This window comes from Pleurodeles waltl, chromosome 7 (assembly GCF_031143425.1).
Source record: "Pleurodeles waltl isolate 20211129_DDA chromosome 7, aPleWal1.hap1.20221129, whole genome shotgun sequence".
Classification (NCBI taxonomy): domain Eukaryota; kingdom Metazoa; phylum Chordata; class Amphibia; order Caudata; family Salamandridae; genus Pleurodeles; species Pleurodeles waltl.
In genome coordinates, this window is record NC_090446.1 from 1054915646 (window position 1) to 1054930306 (window position 14661).

A 14661-nucleotide genomic window follows, 5' to 3' on the forward strand; every position below is an offset into this window, starting at 1 on the left:
AAGTAAATATTAATAACAGATTAGGTCCTCAGCTTTCAGTAATGACTTAGTAGGGGTCCCTGGATTTCAATAATTATTCAGTGGGGGTCCCCGGGTTCCAGTAATGATAAAGTGGGGGTCCACAGATGTCAAAAGGTTGGGAACCACTGGACTAGAGGAATACGCAGACGAGCATGTTTCATTGGAAGAATATATTCCTTACTTCTGGTACATTACTTTTAATGTATACTGTTTCCCTCTACAGATTGCTCATCAACCACCAGCCTCCCCTCTGTAGCTTGCACTGCTCCTGGTGCCTCTGTTGGTGCTACAGTTGCAGCTAGGTTTAGTTATGTACTAATTTACCTTTTGGTGGCCCTGTTGCCTGTGAGTACTCTATAAGCAATGCCGTTCGTATGGTACTGCTGGCTCTACAAAAAGAACAATGTGTTCGATGGCATCTGTCGCTGTAGATACGCATGTTTTGCAATAGCTCGCCATCTGGTGTTGGGCCGGAGTGTTACAAGTTGTTTTTCTTCGAAGAAGTCTTTCGAGTCACGGGACCGAGTGACTCCTCCTTTTGTGTCCATTGCGCATGGGCGTCGACTCTATCCTCGATTGTTTTTTTTCCGCCATCGGGTTCGGACGTGTTCCTGTCGCTCTGAGTTTCGGAAAGGAAAGATAGCTAAATTCGGAAGATTTTCGTCGGTATTTTTGCGTTCGGGATCGGCGTAGTTAGATTCAACACCGCATCGAAGATCGAAGAGCTCCGGTGCCCTTCGAGGTAGTTTTTCGATCCCCCGTCGGGGCCTGGTCGGCCCGACCGCGTGCTGAAGAACGCCGATGGAACGGACCCGTTCCGTTTCTGTCCCAAATGCCACAACAAGTACCCCTATACAGACCAACACTTGGTCTGTAACCTGTGCCTGTCACCTGAGCACAGTGAAGACACCTGCGAGGCCTGTCGTGCGTTCCGGTCCCGAAAAACACTCCGAGACCGTCGAGCCAGAAGACTTCAAATGGCGTCCGTGCCGACAGCCCACCGAGAGTTCGAGGAACAAGAAGAGGAAGGTACCTTCTCGATCCACGAATCGGACTCCGAGGAATTCGATGACCCACAAACCGTGAGTAAGACGTCGAAAACAACACATAAGAAGATTGACAAGGCCCAGGGGACGCCACTGCCACCAGGCCATGGCTCGACCCATAAATTCGGTGACCGACCGTCGGCACCGAAAAAGGCCCAAACAGTGCCGAGACAGTCCGACTCCGGTCGAGACACCGGTACGCAGCCTTCTCGGGACCAAGAAAGTGCTGGAGACAAGCATCGACACCGAGATAGCGGTGTAGACACGGCTCGACTCCGAGACAGCGGCACCGACGAAGATCGACGCCGAGAGGTTTCGGCCCCGAAAAAAAGAAAAGTCAGCTCGGAGCCGAAAAAAGATGCAGACAGGGTTTCGGTGCCAAAACAACCTGCAACCGACCCAGTTTCAGGCTCTTATACAGAGGAGCATTCACTAACCTCCCAAATGCGAAAGCATAGGTTCGAGGAAGAGCTGCAATCTACCGATGTAGACCATACGCAAAAGCGTATCTTCATACAGGAGGGAACAGGGAAAATAAGCACCCTTCCCCCTATTAGAAGAAAGAGAAGACTGGAGTTCCAAACTGAACAAACACCACAAACAAAGGTGTTGAAAAAGGTTACTCCACCACCCTCTCCTCCACCTGTAATTCACGTCTCACCAGCACAAACTCCGTCACATTCCCCAGCTCACACCACCATGAGCCAGGGTGACCAGGATCAGGACGCATGGGACTTATACGACGCCCCAGTGTCAGATAACAGCCCGGAGGCATACCCTACGAAGCCATCTCCACCAGAAGACAGCACTGCGTATTCTCAAGTGGTGGCTAGAGCAGCACAATTTCACAATGTAAGCCTCCAATCAGAACAGGTCGAGGATGACTTTTTATTCAACACCCTCTCCTCCACCCACAGCTCCTACCAAAGCCTGCCTATGCTCCCTGGTATGCTCCGACACGCAAAATAAATTTTTAAGGAGCCAGTCAAAAGTAGGGCAATCACAACAAAGAGTGGAAAAAAAGTATAAGGCGCCCCCTACAGACCCTGTTTTCATCACTGCACAGCTGCCACCAGATTCCGTCGTCGTAGGAGCAGCTAGGAAAAGGGCCAACTCCCACACATCTGGGGATGCACCACCCCCGGATAAGGAAAGCCGCAAGTTCGATGCAGCTGGAAAGAGAGTCGCAGCACAGGCTGCAAACCAGTGGCGCATCGCCAACTCTCAAGCACTACTTGCGCGCTATGACAGAGCCCATTGGGATGAGATGCAACACCTCATTGAACATCTACCCAAAGACCTACAAAAAAGGGCAAAGCAAGTGGTTGAGGAAGGTCAAAACATTTCAAACAACCAGATACGCTCCTCCATGGACGCAGCAGACACAGCTGCAAGGACAATTAATACATCCGTGACCATCAGAAGGCATGCATGGCTACGAACGTCTGGGTTTAAACCAGAGATACAGCAGGCAGTTCTCAATATGCCTTTCAATGAAAAAGAACTGTTCGGTCCAGAAGTGGACACAGCGATAGAAAAACTTAAAAAGGACACAGACACTGCTAAAGCAATGGGCGCACTCTACTCCCCGCAGAGCAGAGGAAACTACGGCACCTTCCGCAAGACACCCTTTAGAGGGGGTTTCGGGGTCAGGCCACACAAGCCAGCACCTCACAGGCAACACCGTCCAGTTACCAGGGACAGTACAGGGGAGGCTTTCGGGGCCAATACAGAGGAGGGCAATTCCCTAGGAATAGGGGAAAATTTCAAAGCCCCAAAACCCCTGCAACTAAGCAGTGACTCACATGTCACTCATCCCCTCCACACAACACCAGTGGGGGGAAGAATAGGTCATTATTACAAAGCATGGCAGGAAATCACTACAGACACTTGGGTTCTAGCAATTATCCAACATGGTTATTGCATAGAATTTCTACAATTCCCTCCAAACATACCACCAAGAGCACAAAATTTATCACAACATCATTCCGAGCTCCTGGAGACAGAGGTTCAAGCACTGTTGCAAAAGAATGCAATCGAATTAGTACCAAACACACAAATAAACACAGGAGTTTATTCACTGTAATTCTTAATACCAAAGAAGGACAAGACGCTAAGACCAATCCTAGACCTCAGGATAGTAAACACATACATCAAATCAGACCACTTTCACATGGTCACACTACAAGAAGTGCTACCATTGCTCAAACTACACGACTACATGACAACCTTAGACCTCAAAGATGCGTATTTCCATATACCAATACATCCATCGCACAGGAAATACCTAAGGTTTGTATTCAAAGGAATACATTACCAATTGAAAGTATTGCCTTTCGGTTTAACAACAGCACCAAGAGTCTTTACAAAATGTCTAGCAGTAGTCGCTGCACACATCAGAAGGCAGCAAATACATGTATTCCCGTATCTAGACGACTGGCTAATCAAGACCAATTCGTTATCAAAGTGCTCACACCACACAAATCAAATCATACAAACCCTCTACAAACTGGGGTTCACCGTCAACTTCGCAAAATCAAACATCCTGCCGTGCAAAGTACAACAGTACCTAGGAGCCATAATAAACACAACAAAGGGAGTAGCCACTCCAAGTCCACAAAGAATTCAAAACTTCAACAACATCATACAACGCATGTATCCAACACAAAAGATACAAGCAAAGATGATATTACAACTCCTAGGCATGATGTCTTCATGCATAGCCATTGTCCCGAACGCAAGACTGCACATGAGGCCCTTACAACAGTGCCTAGCATCACAATGGTCACAAGCACAGGGTCACCTTCTAGATCTGGTGTTAATAGACCGCCAAACTTACCTCTCGCTTCTATGGTGGGACAATATAAATTTAAACAAAGGGCGGCCTTTCCAAGACCCAGTGCCACAATACGTAATAACAACAGATGCTTCCATGACAGGGTGGGGAGCACACCTCGATCAACACAGCATACAAGGACATGGAACGTACATCAAACAAAACTGCATATAAATCACCTAGAACTGCTAGCAGTTTTTCAAGCACTAAAGGCTTTCCAACCAATAATAGTTCACAAATACATTCTCGTCAAAACAGACAACATGACAACAATGTATTATCTAAACAAGCAAGGGGGGACACACTCAACGCAGTTGAGCCGGTTAGCACAAAAGATATGGCATTGGGCAATTCACAACCAAATTCGCCTAATAGCGCAGTTTATCCCAGGGATTCAGAATCAACTCGCAGACAATCTCTCTCGAGATCACCAACAGGTCCACGAATGGGAAATTCACCCCCAAACTCTGAACACTTACTTCAAGCTCTGGGGAACACCTCAGATAGACTTGTTTGCGACAAAAGAGAACGCAAAATGCCAAAACTTCGCATCCAGATACCCACACAGGCAGTCCCAGGGCAATGCCCTATGGATGAACTGGTCAGGGATATTTGCCTACGCTTTTCCTCCTCTCCCTCTCCTTCCTTATCTGGTAAACAAACTCAGTCAAAACAAACTCAAACTCATATTAATAGCACCAACTTGGGCAAGGCAACCCTGGTACACAACGCTGCTAGACCTATCAGTAGTACCACACATCAAACTGCCCAACAGACCGGATCTGTTAACTCAACACAACCAACAGATCAGGCACCCAGATCCAGCATCGCTGAATCTAGCAATCTGGCTCCTGAAATCCTAGAATTCGGACACTTACAACTTACACAAGAGTGTATGGAAGTCATAAAGCAAGCCAGAAGGCCATCCACCAGGCACTGCTATGCAAGTAAATGGAAGAGGTTTGTTTGCTACTGCCATATTAATCAAATCCAACCATTACACGCAACTCCAAAAGATGTAGTGGGTTACTTGCTTCACTTACAAAAATCTAACCTAGCTTTCTCTTCCATTAAAATACACCTTGCAGCAATATCTGCATACCTGCAGACTACCTATTCAACTTCCCTTTATAGGATACCAGTCATTAAAGCATTCATGGAGGGCCTTAAAAGAATTATTCCACCAAGAACACCACCTGTTCCTTCATGGAACCTAAATGTTGTCCTAACTAGACTTATGGGTCCACCTTTTGAACCCATGCACTCCTGCGAAATACAGTTCCTAACCTGGAAGGTTGCATTCCTCATCGCCATTACTTCCCTAAGAAGAGTAAGCGAGATTCAGGCGTTTACAATACAAGAACCTTTTATACAACTACACAAGAATAAGGTTGTCCTAAGGACTAATCCTAAATTCTTACCAAAGGTTATTTCACCGTTCCATCTAAATCAAACAGTGGAACTTCCAGTGTTCTTCCCACAGCCAGATTCCGTAGCTGAGAGGGCACTACATACATTAGATGTCAAAAGAGCATTAATGTATTACATTGACAGAACTAAAAACATCAGAAAGACTAAACAACTATTTATTGCATTCCAAAAACCTCATGCAGGAAACCCAATATCAAAACAAGGTATAGCCAGATGGATAGTTAAATGCATCCAAATCTGCTACCTTAAAGCTAAATGACAGCTGCCCATTACACCAAGGGCACACTCAACCAGAAAGAAAGGTGCTACCATGGCCTTTCTAGGAAACATCCCAATGCAAGAAATATGTAAGGCAGCCACATGGTCTACGCCTCACACATTCACCAAGCACTACTGTGTAGACGTGTTATCCGCACAACAAGCCACAGTAGGGCAAGCCGTATTAAGAACATTGTTTCAGACTACTTCCACTCCTACAGGCTGAGCCACCGCTTTTGGGGAGATAACTGCTTACTAGTCTATGCAAAACATGCGTATCTACAGCGACAGATGCCATCGAACTGAAAATGTCACTTACCCAGTGTACATCTGTTTGTGGCATCAGTCGCTGTAGATTCGCATGTGCCCACCCGCCTCCCCGGGAGCCTGTAGCAGTTCGGAAGTTACCTTCAACTATTTGTATATATATCATTTCAACCTTATATAGGTACATACTTAGTCACTCCATTGCATGGGCACTATTACTACAATACAACTCCTACCTCACCCTCTGCGGGGAAAAACAATCGAGGATAGAGTCGACGCCCATGCGCAATGGACACAAAAGGAGGAGTCACTCGGTCGCGTGACTCGAAAGACTTCTTCGAAGAAAAACAACTTGTAACACTCCGGCCCAACACCAGATGGCGAGCTATTGCAAAACATGCGAATCTACAGCGACTGATGCCACGAACAGATGTACACTGGGTAAGTGACATTTTCATTCAGACCCCTGTCTTGGTGGTTTCACAAGATGGCTGCTGATTAAAAGGAGTATTCAGGGCAAGTATTGTCAAAGTTCAACAATGTAAGACTCTCCTAGAAAAAGGTGAGAATTTAACAATCTCCTATCTCTTGGCATATAAAGTGAGGCTTGGTACCAGACTATCGAGTCTCTACTATTGTGCTACCATTCTACCTTACCAAACATATTGACAAACAAAATATTGACAAGGTAAGTACATATAGGTAATAATAGTTTTACTTCACTTAACTCCACAGATCTATATTTTGTCAAGTTACATTTATGTTAAGTTAAAGAAAGTAAATCTATACTAACATGTCTGCAGTACTTTATAGTGCTTCGAGCTCAGCCCTGCAAGAAAAGATTATTGATGAAAAACAACGAGAGCAGGTCAAAATAGAAGGAGCATATCAATTTTTGAATGTGTCTCTAGAGCCTAGAGGAGCGTTCCTGGTTGTGGCTCAACATTGGAAATAAAATAATAAATCACTAAATAGCTGTGTGTTCAGATGCTGGTCAGATGCAATGAGCACAAGAAGGCAACTTGCCCTTCTTCTGATTAATGGTTGCTTTTTTCTGGTCATGCCACAATGACAACATGCAAATGTATACCTAATCTAGGTTCTTAATTGGAAATGGTAGCTTGACTGTACCGTTCATACTGTCATATTTATCTCCGTACTTCATTGTAACATCTACGCAGTTTCAGTTCAAGTAGGGGAGGCAAATGTCAATACTATGAAGAAAATTTCAAAACAGCATGACAAACACTAAATATGGTTATTATTTTGAAATCTCTTTAAAAGATTGGAATTTGCCTCTCTTATATTTGAAGTTGTGTAAATGTAGTTAATTACATTGGTGGTATCACTGTTATGGGAGAGCAAATAAATAACCTATCACATTATTTAACCCCTTTTAGGAGTTAAATAATATGATACCTTAGACCTAAATACCATCCATGGTGTTGTCAGCAATGCTGCTACATTTAAAGTTTCACATTTTTGTTTTCTCTTGCTTCTAGGCATTTAAAATGTTTCTTTGTTTTTGTTTGCAGATCTCAGGAAATTCAGAAGTTACAAAGGAGGTTCGGTAAGAGACCTTCTCCGTGCCTTGAGAAATAAGGTAAATGAAATGTAAAGAGTATCTAAGCCAGGGGTCTTCAAACTGGGGAGCCTCAAGTGTTCCCAGGAGGGGTGTGGGCGACAGGCTCTGGCCAAAAGAGGCATTATGCAGATAACACTGCTTTTTTAAAGCAGAAAAACATTTATTACATTTTAAAAAATGTAACTGAGCTTAACTGCAATGTTTAAATAAGTCTCGACATATTTAAACATTGCCAACTTAATAGAATAATTGTGAAAAATTCTCAGCGAGGTCCTGATTATTTTATTTTCTCCACTGGGGGGGTGAGGGGGGGGGGTTTGGGGACGGCTTCAAAAAGATTGAGAACCACTTATCTGAGCTGACTCTTTTATTGTCAGATGCAAAAATGGTTTCACTACTATTAAATGTGGGTAGATATACTAACATACATTTCATAATCTAAGAAATTCCTCTCAAAAGTCTGTTTGTTAAAGAACTCCTGAGTTGTCTTTTTTTTAAACTGGTTCTGGTTTGCTGTGTGGATGGGGAGTGTGGCTTAGTGCTTCATTTGCTTTCTGCCAAATCCTAAATTAAAAGAATTTTCTAAAGCCACACTGTTTCAATTAGGCCCTATTAATGCCTGCAATATATGCTTTTTGGAGTTGTGCACTGCAGCTGATCCAATCTGATCTGGCTGATGGGTGTTCCCATTCCCTGATCTTTTGACAGGAGGGAGATACTCTGTTTCAGATTCCTCAGTGCTACATCCTGACAGATTTCTCTAGGTAGAAGTACCCCCTTTCTCCAACAATGAATCTTAAATAAATTTGCATCCTTGAATAATCCACCTTTGTTAGGCTAGGACCCCTTGGCAAACAATGTTAACACAGGAGTGTGTTTTTATTCACTTTATTGTAAACAACTAAAAGTCCAGCATTCTCAGTTGCTCGCCCTTGTTGGAGGCTTTCACCTGTCAGTTCACTGTGGGAAACCTTCAACAGACCTCTCTCTTTGGGGACACGTAAGTGAAAAAATCTCTCTTCTAAGTGTGCATTTCATGTGGGAAGAGAAATATTTCTATGAATGAGCCACACACATAATGCCTTTGCTTTCATCCAGGTCACATCCCAGCAAACTATGACATTTGCCTGACTTTTTTGCTGACGACTTTCAAAGCTAGACAGAGAAGGCATGCTTTCGCAGTTTGTGAAGATAAATCTGAACCTCTACTACAGGGATCTAAAGTAAGCCATTGAATGCAGCTTCAGAGAAGTTAAAAAACTACGCTTAATTTTAGATATTGGCAGACAAGTTACTCTGTCACAACAGTGATGGATATCCCATCCGCCGAAATCTAAATCCCATAGGATATAATGGGATTTAGATATCGACGGATGTGACAGATTAACTCATCCTCCAGTATCTAAATCGGGCCCTAACGCTTCTACGTGGGTAAATAGACACTCTTACCCCATCTCTGAGGGCTAGATAACTGGTCAGCTGCTGGCCGAGGTGGCAAAAAAGGACGAGAAAGGAAAATCTATAGGACGCCCAGAGAGTGTGTTGTCTTCAGAGCATGAGGTGTCAGCAAAGAAAGCAAAAGTTTATTTTTATCCTACATTTGGTATCAAGGAAGTTATGGCTTCACCTCTTAGGAGAAAACCGCAAGCAGTCTTTAATCCTTCAAAAACTGCTATTGCCATGTTATTGACCCGTCATCAACGATTGATTCACATGCAAAGTTAAGGCAACTGAGGAGGACTACAAGTCCGTCATCAACAATACTATCACTTAATTCCACACTATCTTGTCATAACCCCTTTCAGAGTGACCTGTGTTCCTGTCAGTGTGTGTGTGTCGTCTTTGTGCGTAGAAAAAACTGGACTTCTTGTGCTACTGGTGCAAATTGGAAATGTCCAGTGCCACAGCTGTATCCAGGTTCCTAAACGTTAGGCACCCCACTTGCAGCCAGTTGTTAGAACTCCTTCCAGAGGGCAGCGTGCTGCATTGGGGCTACTGGGCCCAACAGTGAGGGTTAAGGTCTTCTACTTCTGATGTCCCTGAGCCTGACCTACAATTGAGTCTGAGTAAATAGATCAAGTACCACTTCTGCACTTGACTGTCATAGTAGCGTGGTCCGAGCAGTCCAAGGCTCCCTCAGGATGGGATGAAAGGGAAGCAGAGTTGTGAATACAGTTTAGTGAACACAGGCTCACAACTCAAAATGCTCGCAGCAGTAAATCATTGTCCAGCCAAATACTCACTTTTATAACAAAAGAGAAGTATTTTATGTCTACTGTTTACCCCACAAATGAAGACTACCACGTACACACACAATTAGACAGTCCTCCTTTGAAATTGAGGCTCTAGTGTTTCTCTGTCAGTTCTCTGTCCTGCTCACTCCTCGTGTTAACAATCATGGTTATTCCCCATTCTCTATTGGTAACTTCCAGGGTATGCCCCACTGTAGTCCAAGTCTCAATAATCTTCCAGGGCACACTGATTGGTTTAGCAGCAGGTTTTCCTGGGGCCACAAGACCTAAAACTATTCCTACTTGCTCCTGCAAGAAGTGAAGCATTCTGAGTCCCTGAGTGTGTCTGTCTGCAGGTGCTTGCAGCAGCTCCTTTCCAAGTCAAGTGAGCCAGCCGCACGGGGACTCAGCAGCTGCAGGCCCTCTCCCTCGTGCTTCTGCAGCCACAAAGGTTTCCTGTGACTTCTCCTGTGGGGTAAGTATTCACACGCTCCTGATCGATGGTTGATGGCCACGACAATGCTGTTCTTGGTCCCAGACTTGGTTGACGGTGATCCCACAGCATCTTCATTTATCCAGTGGGGTCGAACCAGTCACAGGCCTAGCTGCTTTTGGTGACCTATGAGTCACCACCACTCGCTGTCCACAGGCCCTGGCCCAGTCAACACAGCAAAGTTATCTAAGGCAGCCTCTACTGTCATACAGGTTTGCCGCACCAAGCTTTGGCCCTTGCCGCACAATAGTTTTTTTTATTTTTACCACAGCAGTCCCTCCTGGCACACGTGTTCGTCGCACTACCATCTCATAAGTCTATGTCCTTATCGCGCAGTAGTCTTTACCATAGCCATCCTAATGGATAGCCCTCTCCTGGTATATAGGGGTCATGCCTCAGTCATGCATACGGGCAACAAGCAGATTGGTGCAGCTGCCGTTTCATCACACTTAGCACAGGGAGTCCACTCAACAGGGCTCCCCACTGGACCTTGTGCCCTTCAACGCTGTCCTCTCCTCACAGGGCACATTGGCTAGACAAACAGGCAGGTGCTTGTGCTCCTGTTTCCAGGGTAGGTGGTCTTGGATTTCCTGGGTGATGTCCCATCACCCTGAAGGGAGACTAGCAGGCCTTGTCCCCCAGTCCTGGTCACAGGCAGAAGTCTTACAGACCTTCCCCTCCTCCCACAGCACACCTGGCTGCTTGGCAGATGACAATTTTAGGGGCTCAACCTCCCCTTCTTATAGTCCATTTTCAGACACCAAATGTGATTTAGGGTTTGAGTCTTTTCGAAGTTTTGTTGGGGTTCTGCTTCTTTGGAAGTGCATACTCTTCTAGTCCCTCTTCCTCTTTAAAAGCAGTCTGTCACAGCAGGGTTGTCTCCAAAGCTGATAGTACCGCAATACAGTCCACGAGAGAGACTAGAGTTCACACTTGAATGTTAGCTTCAGTAATATGTGCATCAAAAGATTAGGCCCCTCCCCACCCTACTTTTTATTATTATTTTATCATCTCCATCTTCTTCCTGTAATGTACCCAGGTACCTTCCTTGTGAGCTCACTCTGAATCAAAGAGATCCCTTTCAAGTGTACAGGGGAGGCCTGATCCTCCCCTCCCCAGTCTGTCTCTCACCCAGCTTAGAGGAATGCAGCACTCCAAAAATCTGTCTGGGGGGATCTCTCTACCGCCATTCTGTGTTTCACCATGCTGACCTAGGTTACCTGAGGCCCTCCAAAAAGTGTACCATCCACAGGCACACATACACCCAGTGTATGTAACAGCATACATGCATTACACAGTACTATATCTTCCATGTATTATATTATTGAGAGGCACGCAAGCATCCAACACTTGTATTCAACATGGGTGCACTGCTCAGCACTGTATTCTCTCCACTTACAAGTACACAAACAACCTGCACCTGCACTTATCCTACACACACTGCACACTTCATGTATTGTACCTCTCACAGGTACACATAAACCCAGCACATGCACTTATCCTTCTCGCACTGCACAGCAGTACATTCTTCAGTACTGTTCTGCCCTCACGCACCTCTAGCACATGCATACAGCATGTATGCACTACACAGTACTGCATTGTCCCTGTATGGCACCCTCCCCAGGCACACATACTCCCAGCACAGATACACCACTTCTGCGCTGTGCAGCATTTTATGCTATTCTGATGTAAACAAGAGTGAGTTAAGCACACAGCAGTGGAATTTTGAAATAAATAGTGTGCAAGTCTGTAGGCTTCGCTCCAGTGACACAGGTCAAAAGGACCTGTTCACTCTGAATAATGACTACATGGTATGCTGCCATCACAGTGCTTGTGCTGCTTAACTCCTGGTAAAGCCAGTAGCCTTCCAACACTGTGAGGGTAGTGCTTTGGGCTCCCCTACCCCAGTCCAACAAGACCACAGTCCATGAGACATCCCTATTTTATGGAGCACACTCATGATCCTTGTTTACCTATGACAGCACAAATCAACATTAGGGATCCAGGCATCATTACTGTTAGGCATTCAGGTGCGCATCCATTACCATGAAGAAGACATTTACGTCTTAACACATCTATTCAGTTGAGGAGCCAAGTGTCAATGAGCATGTCATTAACAAAGTCAAAGGGACTCTCACCATCGACGAGAACCCCCAGCATCAAGGAGCCTTTCTTCATCTGTGAAGCAAACACTATGGATGATTTTACCACCGTTGACGAGTTCCCCATCGACTATGCTTCCACCATCGTCGAGCTGTCCACCGACAATTTATTCTATGGCAGTAATTACACAGGGTGATATCAGCTGTCTCTCCTCTGCTTACAGTCTTGCCTCTACCGTCTTTAATGGTGTTGCCTGTACTCTTACAACTTCCAAAATGTATTCTGCAGAATGCTTCTTCAGGCCAAGATAAGGACTCAGATTGAATCACATGGAAGCATTTTCAGTGATGAGAAGAACGTTCAGATGATCAAGTAGCTACTAATCTAAGGGATTTAAACATACAATAAGTGGATTATGGGGAAGAGGAATATTTTGAGCAAGGCAATCCTCACTTTAAGTTCCCAAATGTGCAAAAGCAAAGAGACATTCTACATCTCCCAATATTACAAAAACAACTTGAGATGTTGAACTTCTTACAGGAAAAACTGCCATGGTGGACACTTCTGAGAAGATCTCTCCAAGGTGCACAAATCATTAAGGGGAGAAAAATCTACACGGATGACCGACACACAAAATGGCTTTTGTTTTAATCCAGGTCACATCCCCGCAAAATGTGACATTTATCAAACCGTTTCCCCTGAAGACTCAAAGAAAAATGGCAATTGTGAAGGAAATGGTGGAGATGGTGAAGGATATTTGTCAGTGGTTACATCCACCGTCCTATCCCACAAACTACATCAGAACCTGTTTCAGTGGTGAAGCCTCCAGTTCTTTATCTGGAATCAGTATGAAGCTGTGGCTCCTAGTAAGAGTGATACTCTGTCAAACAGACTTTCCCTTTCTGACTTAAAAGCGAACTGATGGAGACATTTCTAGTTCGAACATAAAAGTACTTTCAGTGGGAGAAACTGATCGAGATGACTAATGACAAAGATCGCAAACATTCACCTGTTTTTTGATGATGATGATAATGCTCGTTTTTCAGGAGATCATTCAGAAACATTATCAAAGGATTTGGACTGGGACCCATTTATTTGAACCATTGGCTGCCAGTCCTGAGACAGTTCTGAGAGAGTCACATGTAGAAGAAGCATTTCAGCATTTGTGCAGTTGGAAATGCGTGTTTTGTCTTCGATTTTAAAGCGACGTTGCATGAGCATGCCCGGTCTGTTCCTATTTTGCACTATATTTGGGAAGTGTATCAGCAAATGATGCAAAGACCAGCAATAGCATCTGTTTGTCCCAAATAGAGAAAAAATACAAGGGAGACACCTTGATGTCCGCTTGCATATTGAATCAGGTTAAAACAGAGTTGGTGGTGTCTGCAGCACTGCAATGGTAATCCTGTAATTTTTCTACACCTTGCACTGCTCCAGTGGACATAAAACGTACTGGCAGCAGACGAATTTAAGATTGAAAATGCGTCAGCCATGGGGCTAGATTTGATAGACAGTTTTGGAATTATCTAGCACCTCTGCTCAATAAACTACTCGAGGAGAAAAAAGCAAAGCAAATAATTAGGCAGTGGAGAGAAGGCTTTATTATTTCTATAGATACACTATGGAAGCTCCTAATTGTGGTTTTAGACCAATCAGAAATGCAACTGTAATACAAAGTTACATTGGCTAAAGGGCACTACTTTAAAAAATTAAGTGCAATTGAAAATAATGGACATGCCATTTGACTGAAATATTGTATTTGTAGCATGTGTTGGCTGCAGATACACATGGTAAACACACTCCTGCCATCTAGTGTTGGACCCCAACTCTGCAATCTTTTTTTCGCAAGGAGGTCTTCTATGGTTGACGTTGTACATTGTAACATCTGCTCGAGCTATTGCACATATTTAACAGTTCCTTTGTTAGATTATTTAATTCCGCCATCGGTCTGAGGAACAGCGTCAGAGCTCTGTAGAGTTTTGACACTAACAGCTACAACATATAAAGAATTGAGAACGAAAACATACACAACTCCTGCATCTGTTGGAACCTTGGGAATCGGAAGCAACCAACTTCAACATCATTGTCCTCCAGAGCCCTGTCTAGAAAGTGCGACTCTGGATAATGGAGGCTAAAAAGGATAATCTTTTTAAAAAGTGCAGTCGGTGTGGGGCAAAATACGCCTACTCCAACACCCAGGATGTCTGAAACCTGTGTCTGTCGCCAGAGCAGAAAGAACAGGAGTGTGCTGCGTGCAACCTATTTAAAAATGAAAAGACACTAAGATGCAGACAGGATCTTAGACGGGCTTATAACATGGAGAAGGCAGCGGAGGCAAAGGTCTTCCCAGAAGAAGCCAACCAGTAATGGTGCGATAGATGCTGATGTCA

At 44.5% G+C, this 14661-nt stretch overlaps 1 protein-coding gene across 1 annotated transcript in view; it reads left to right on the forward strand.

Moving 5' to 3' along the window:
* ERN1 (endoplasmic reticulum to nucleus signaling 1) overlaps nucleotides 1–14661 on the forward strand; it is a 371447-nt gene that overhangs the window by 329684 nt on the left and 27102 nt on the right. Inside the window, exon 21 of the mRNA XM_069199936.1 lies at nucleotides 7395–7462. Within this exon, the coding sequence (XP_069056037.1) occupies nucleotides 7395–7462 (68 nt within the window). The remainder of the gene's footprint in view (nucleotides 1–7394; nucleotides 7463–14661) is intronic.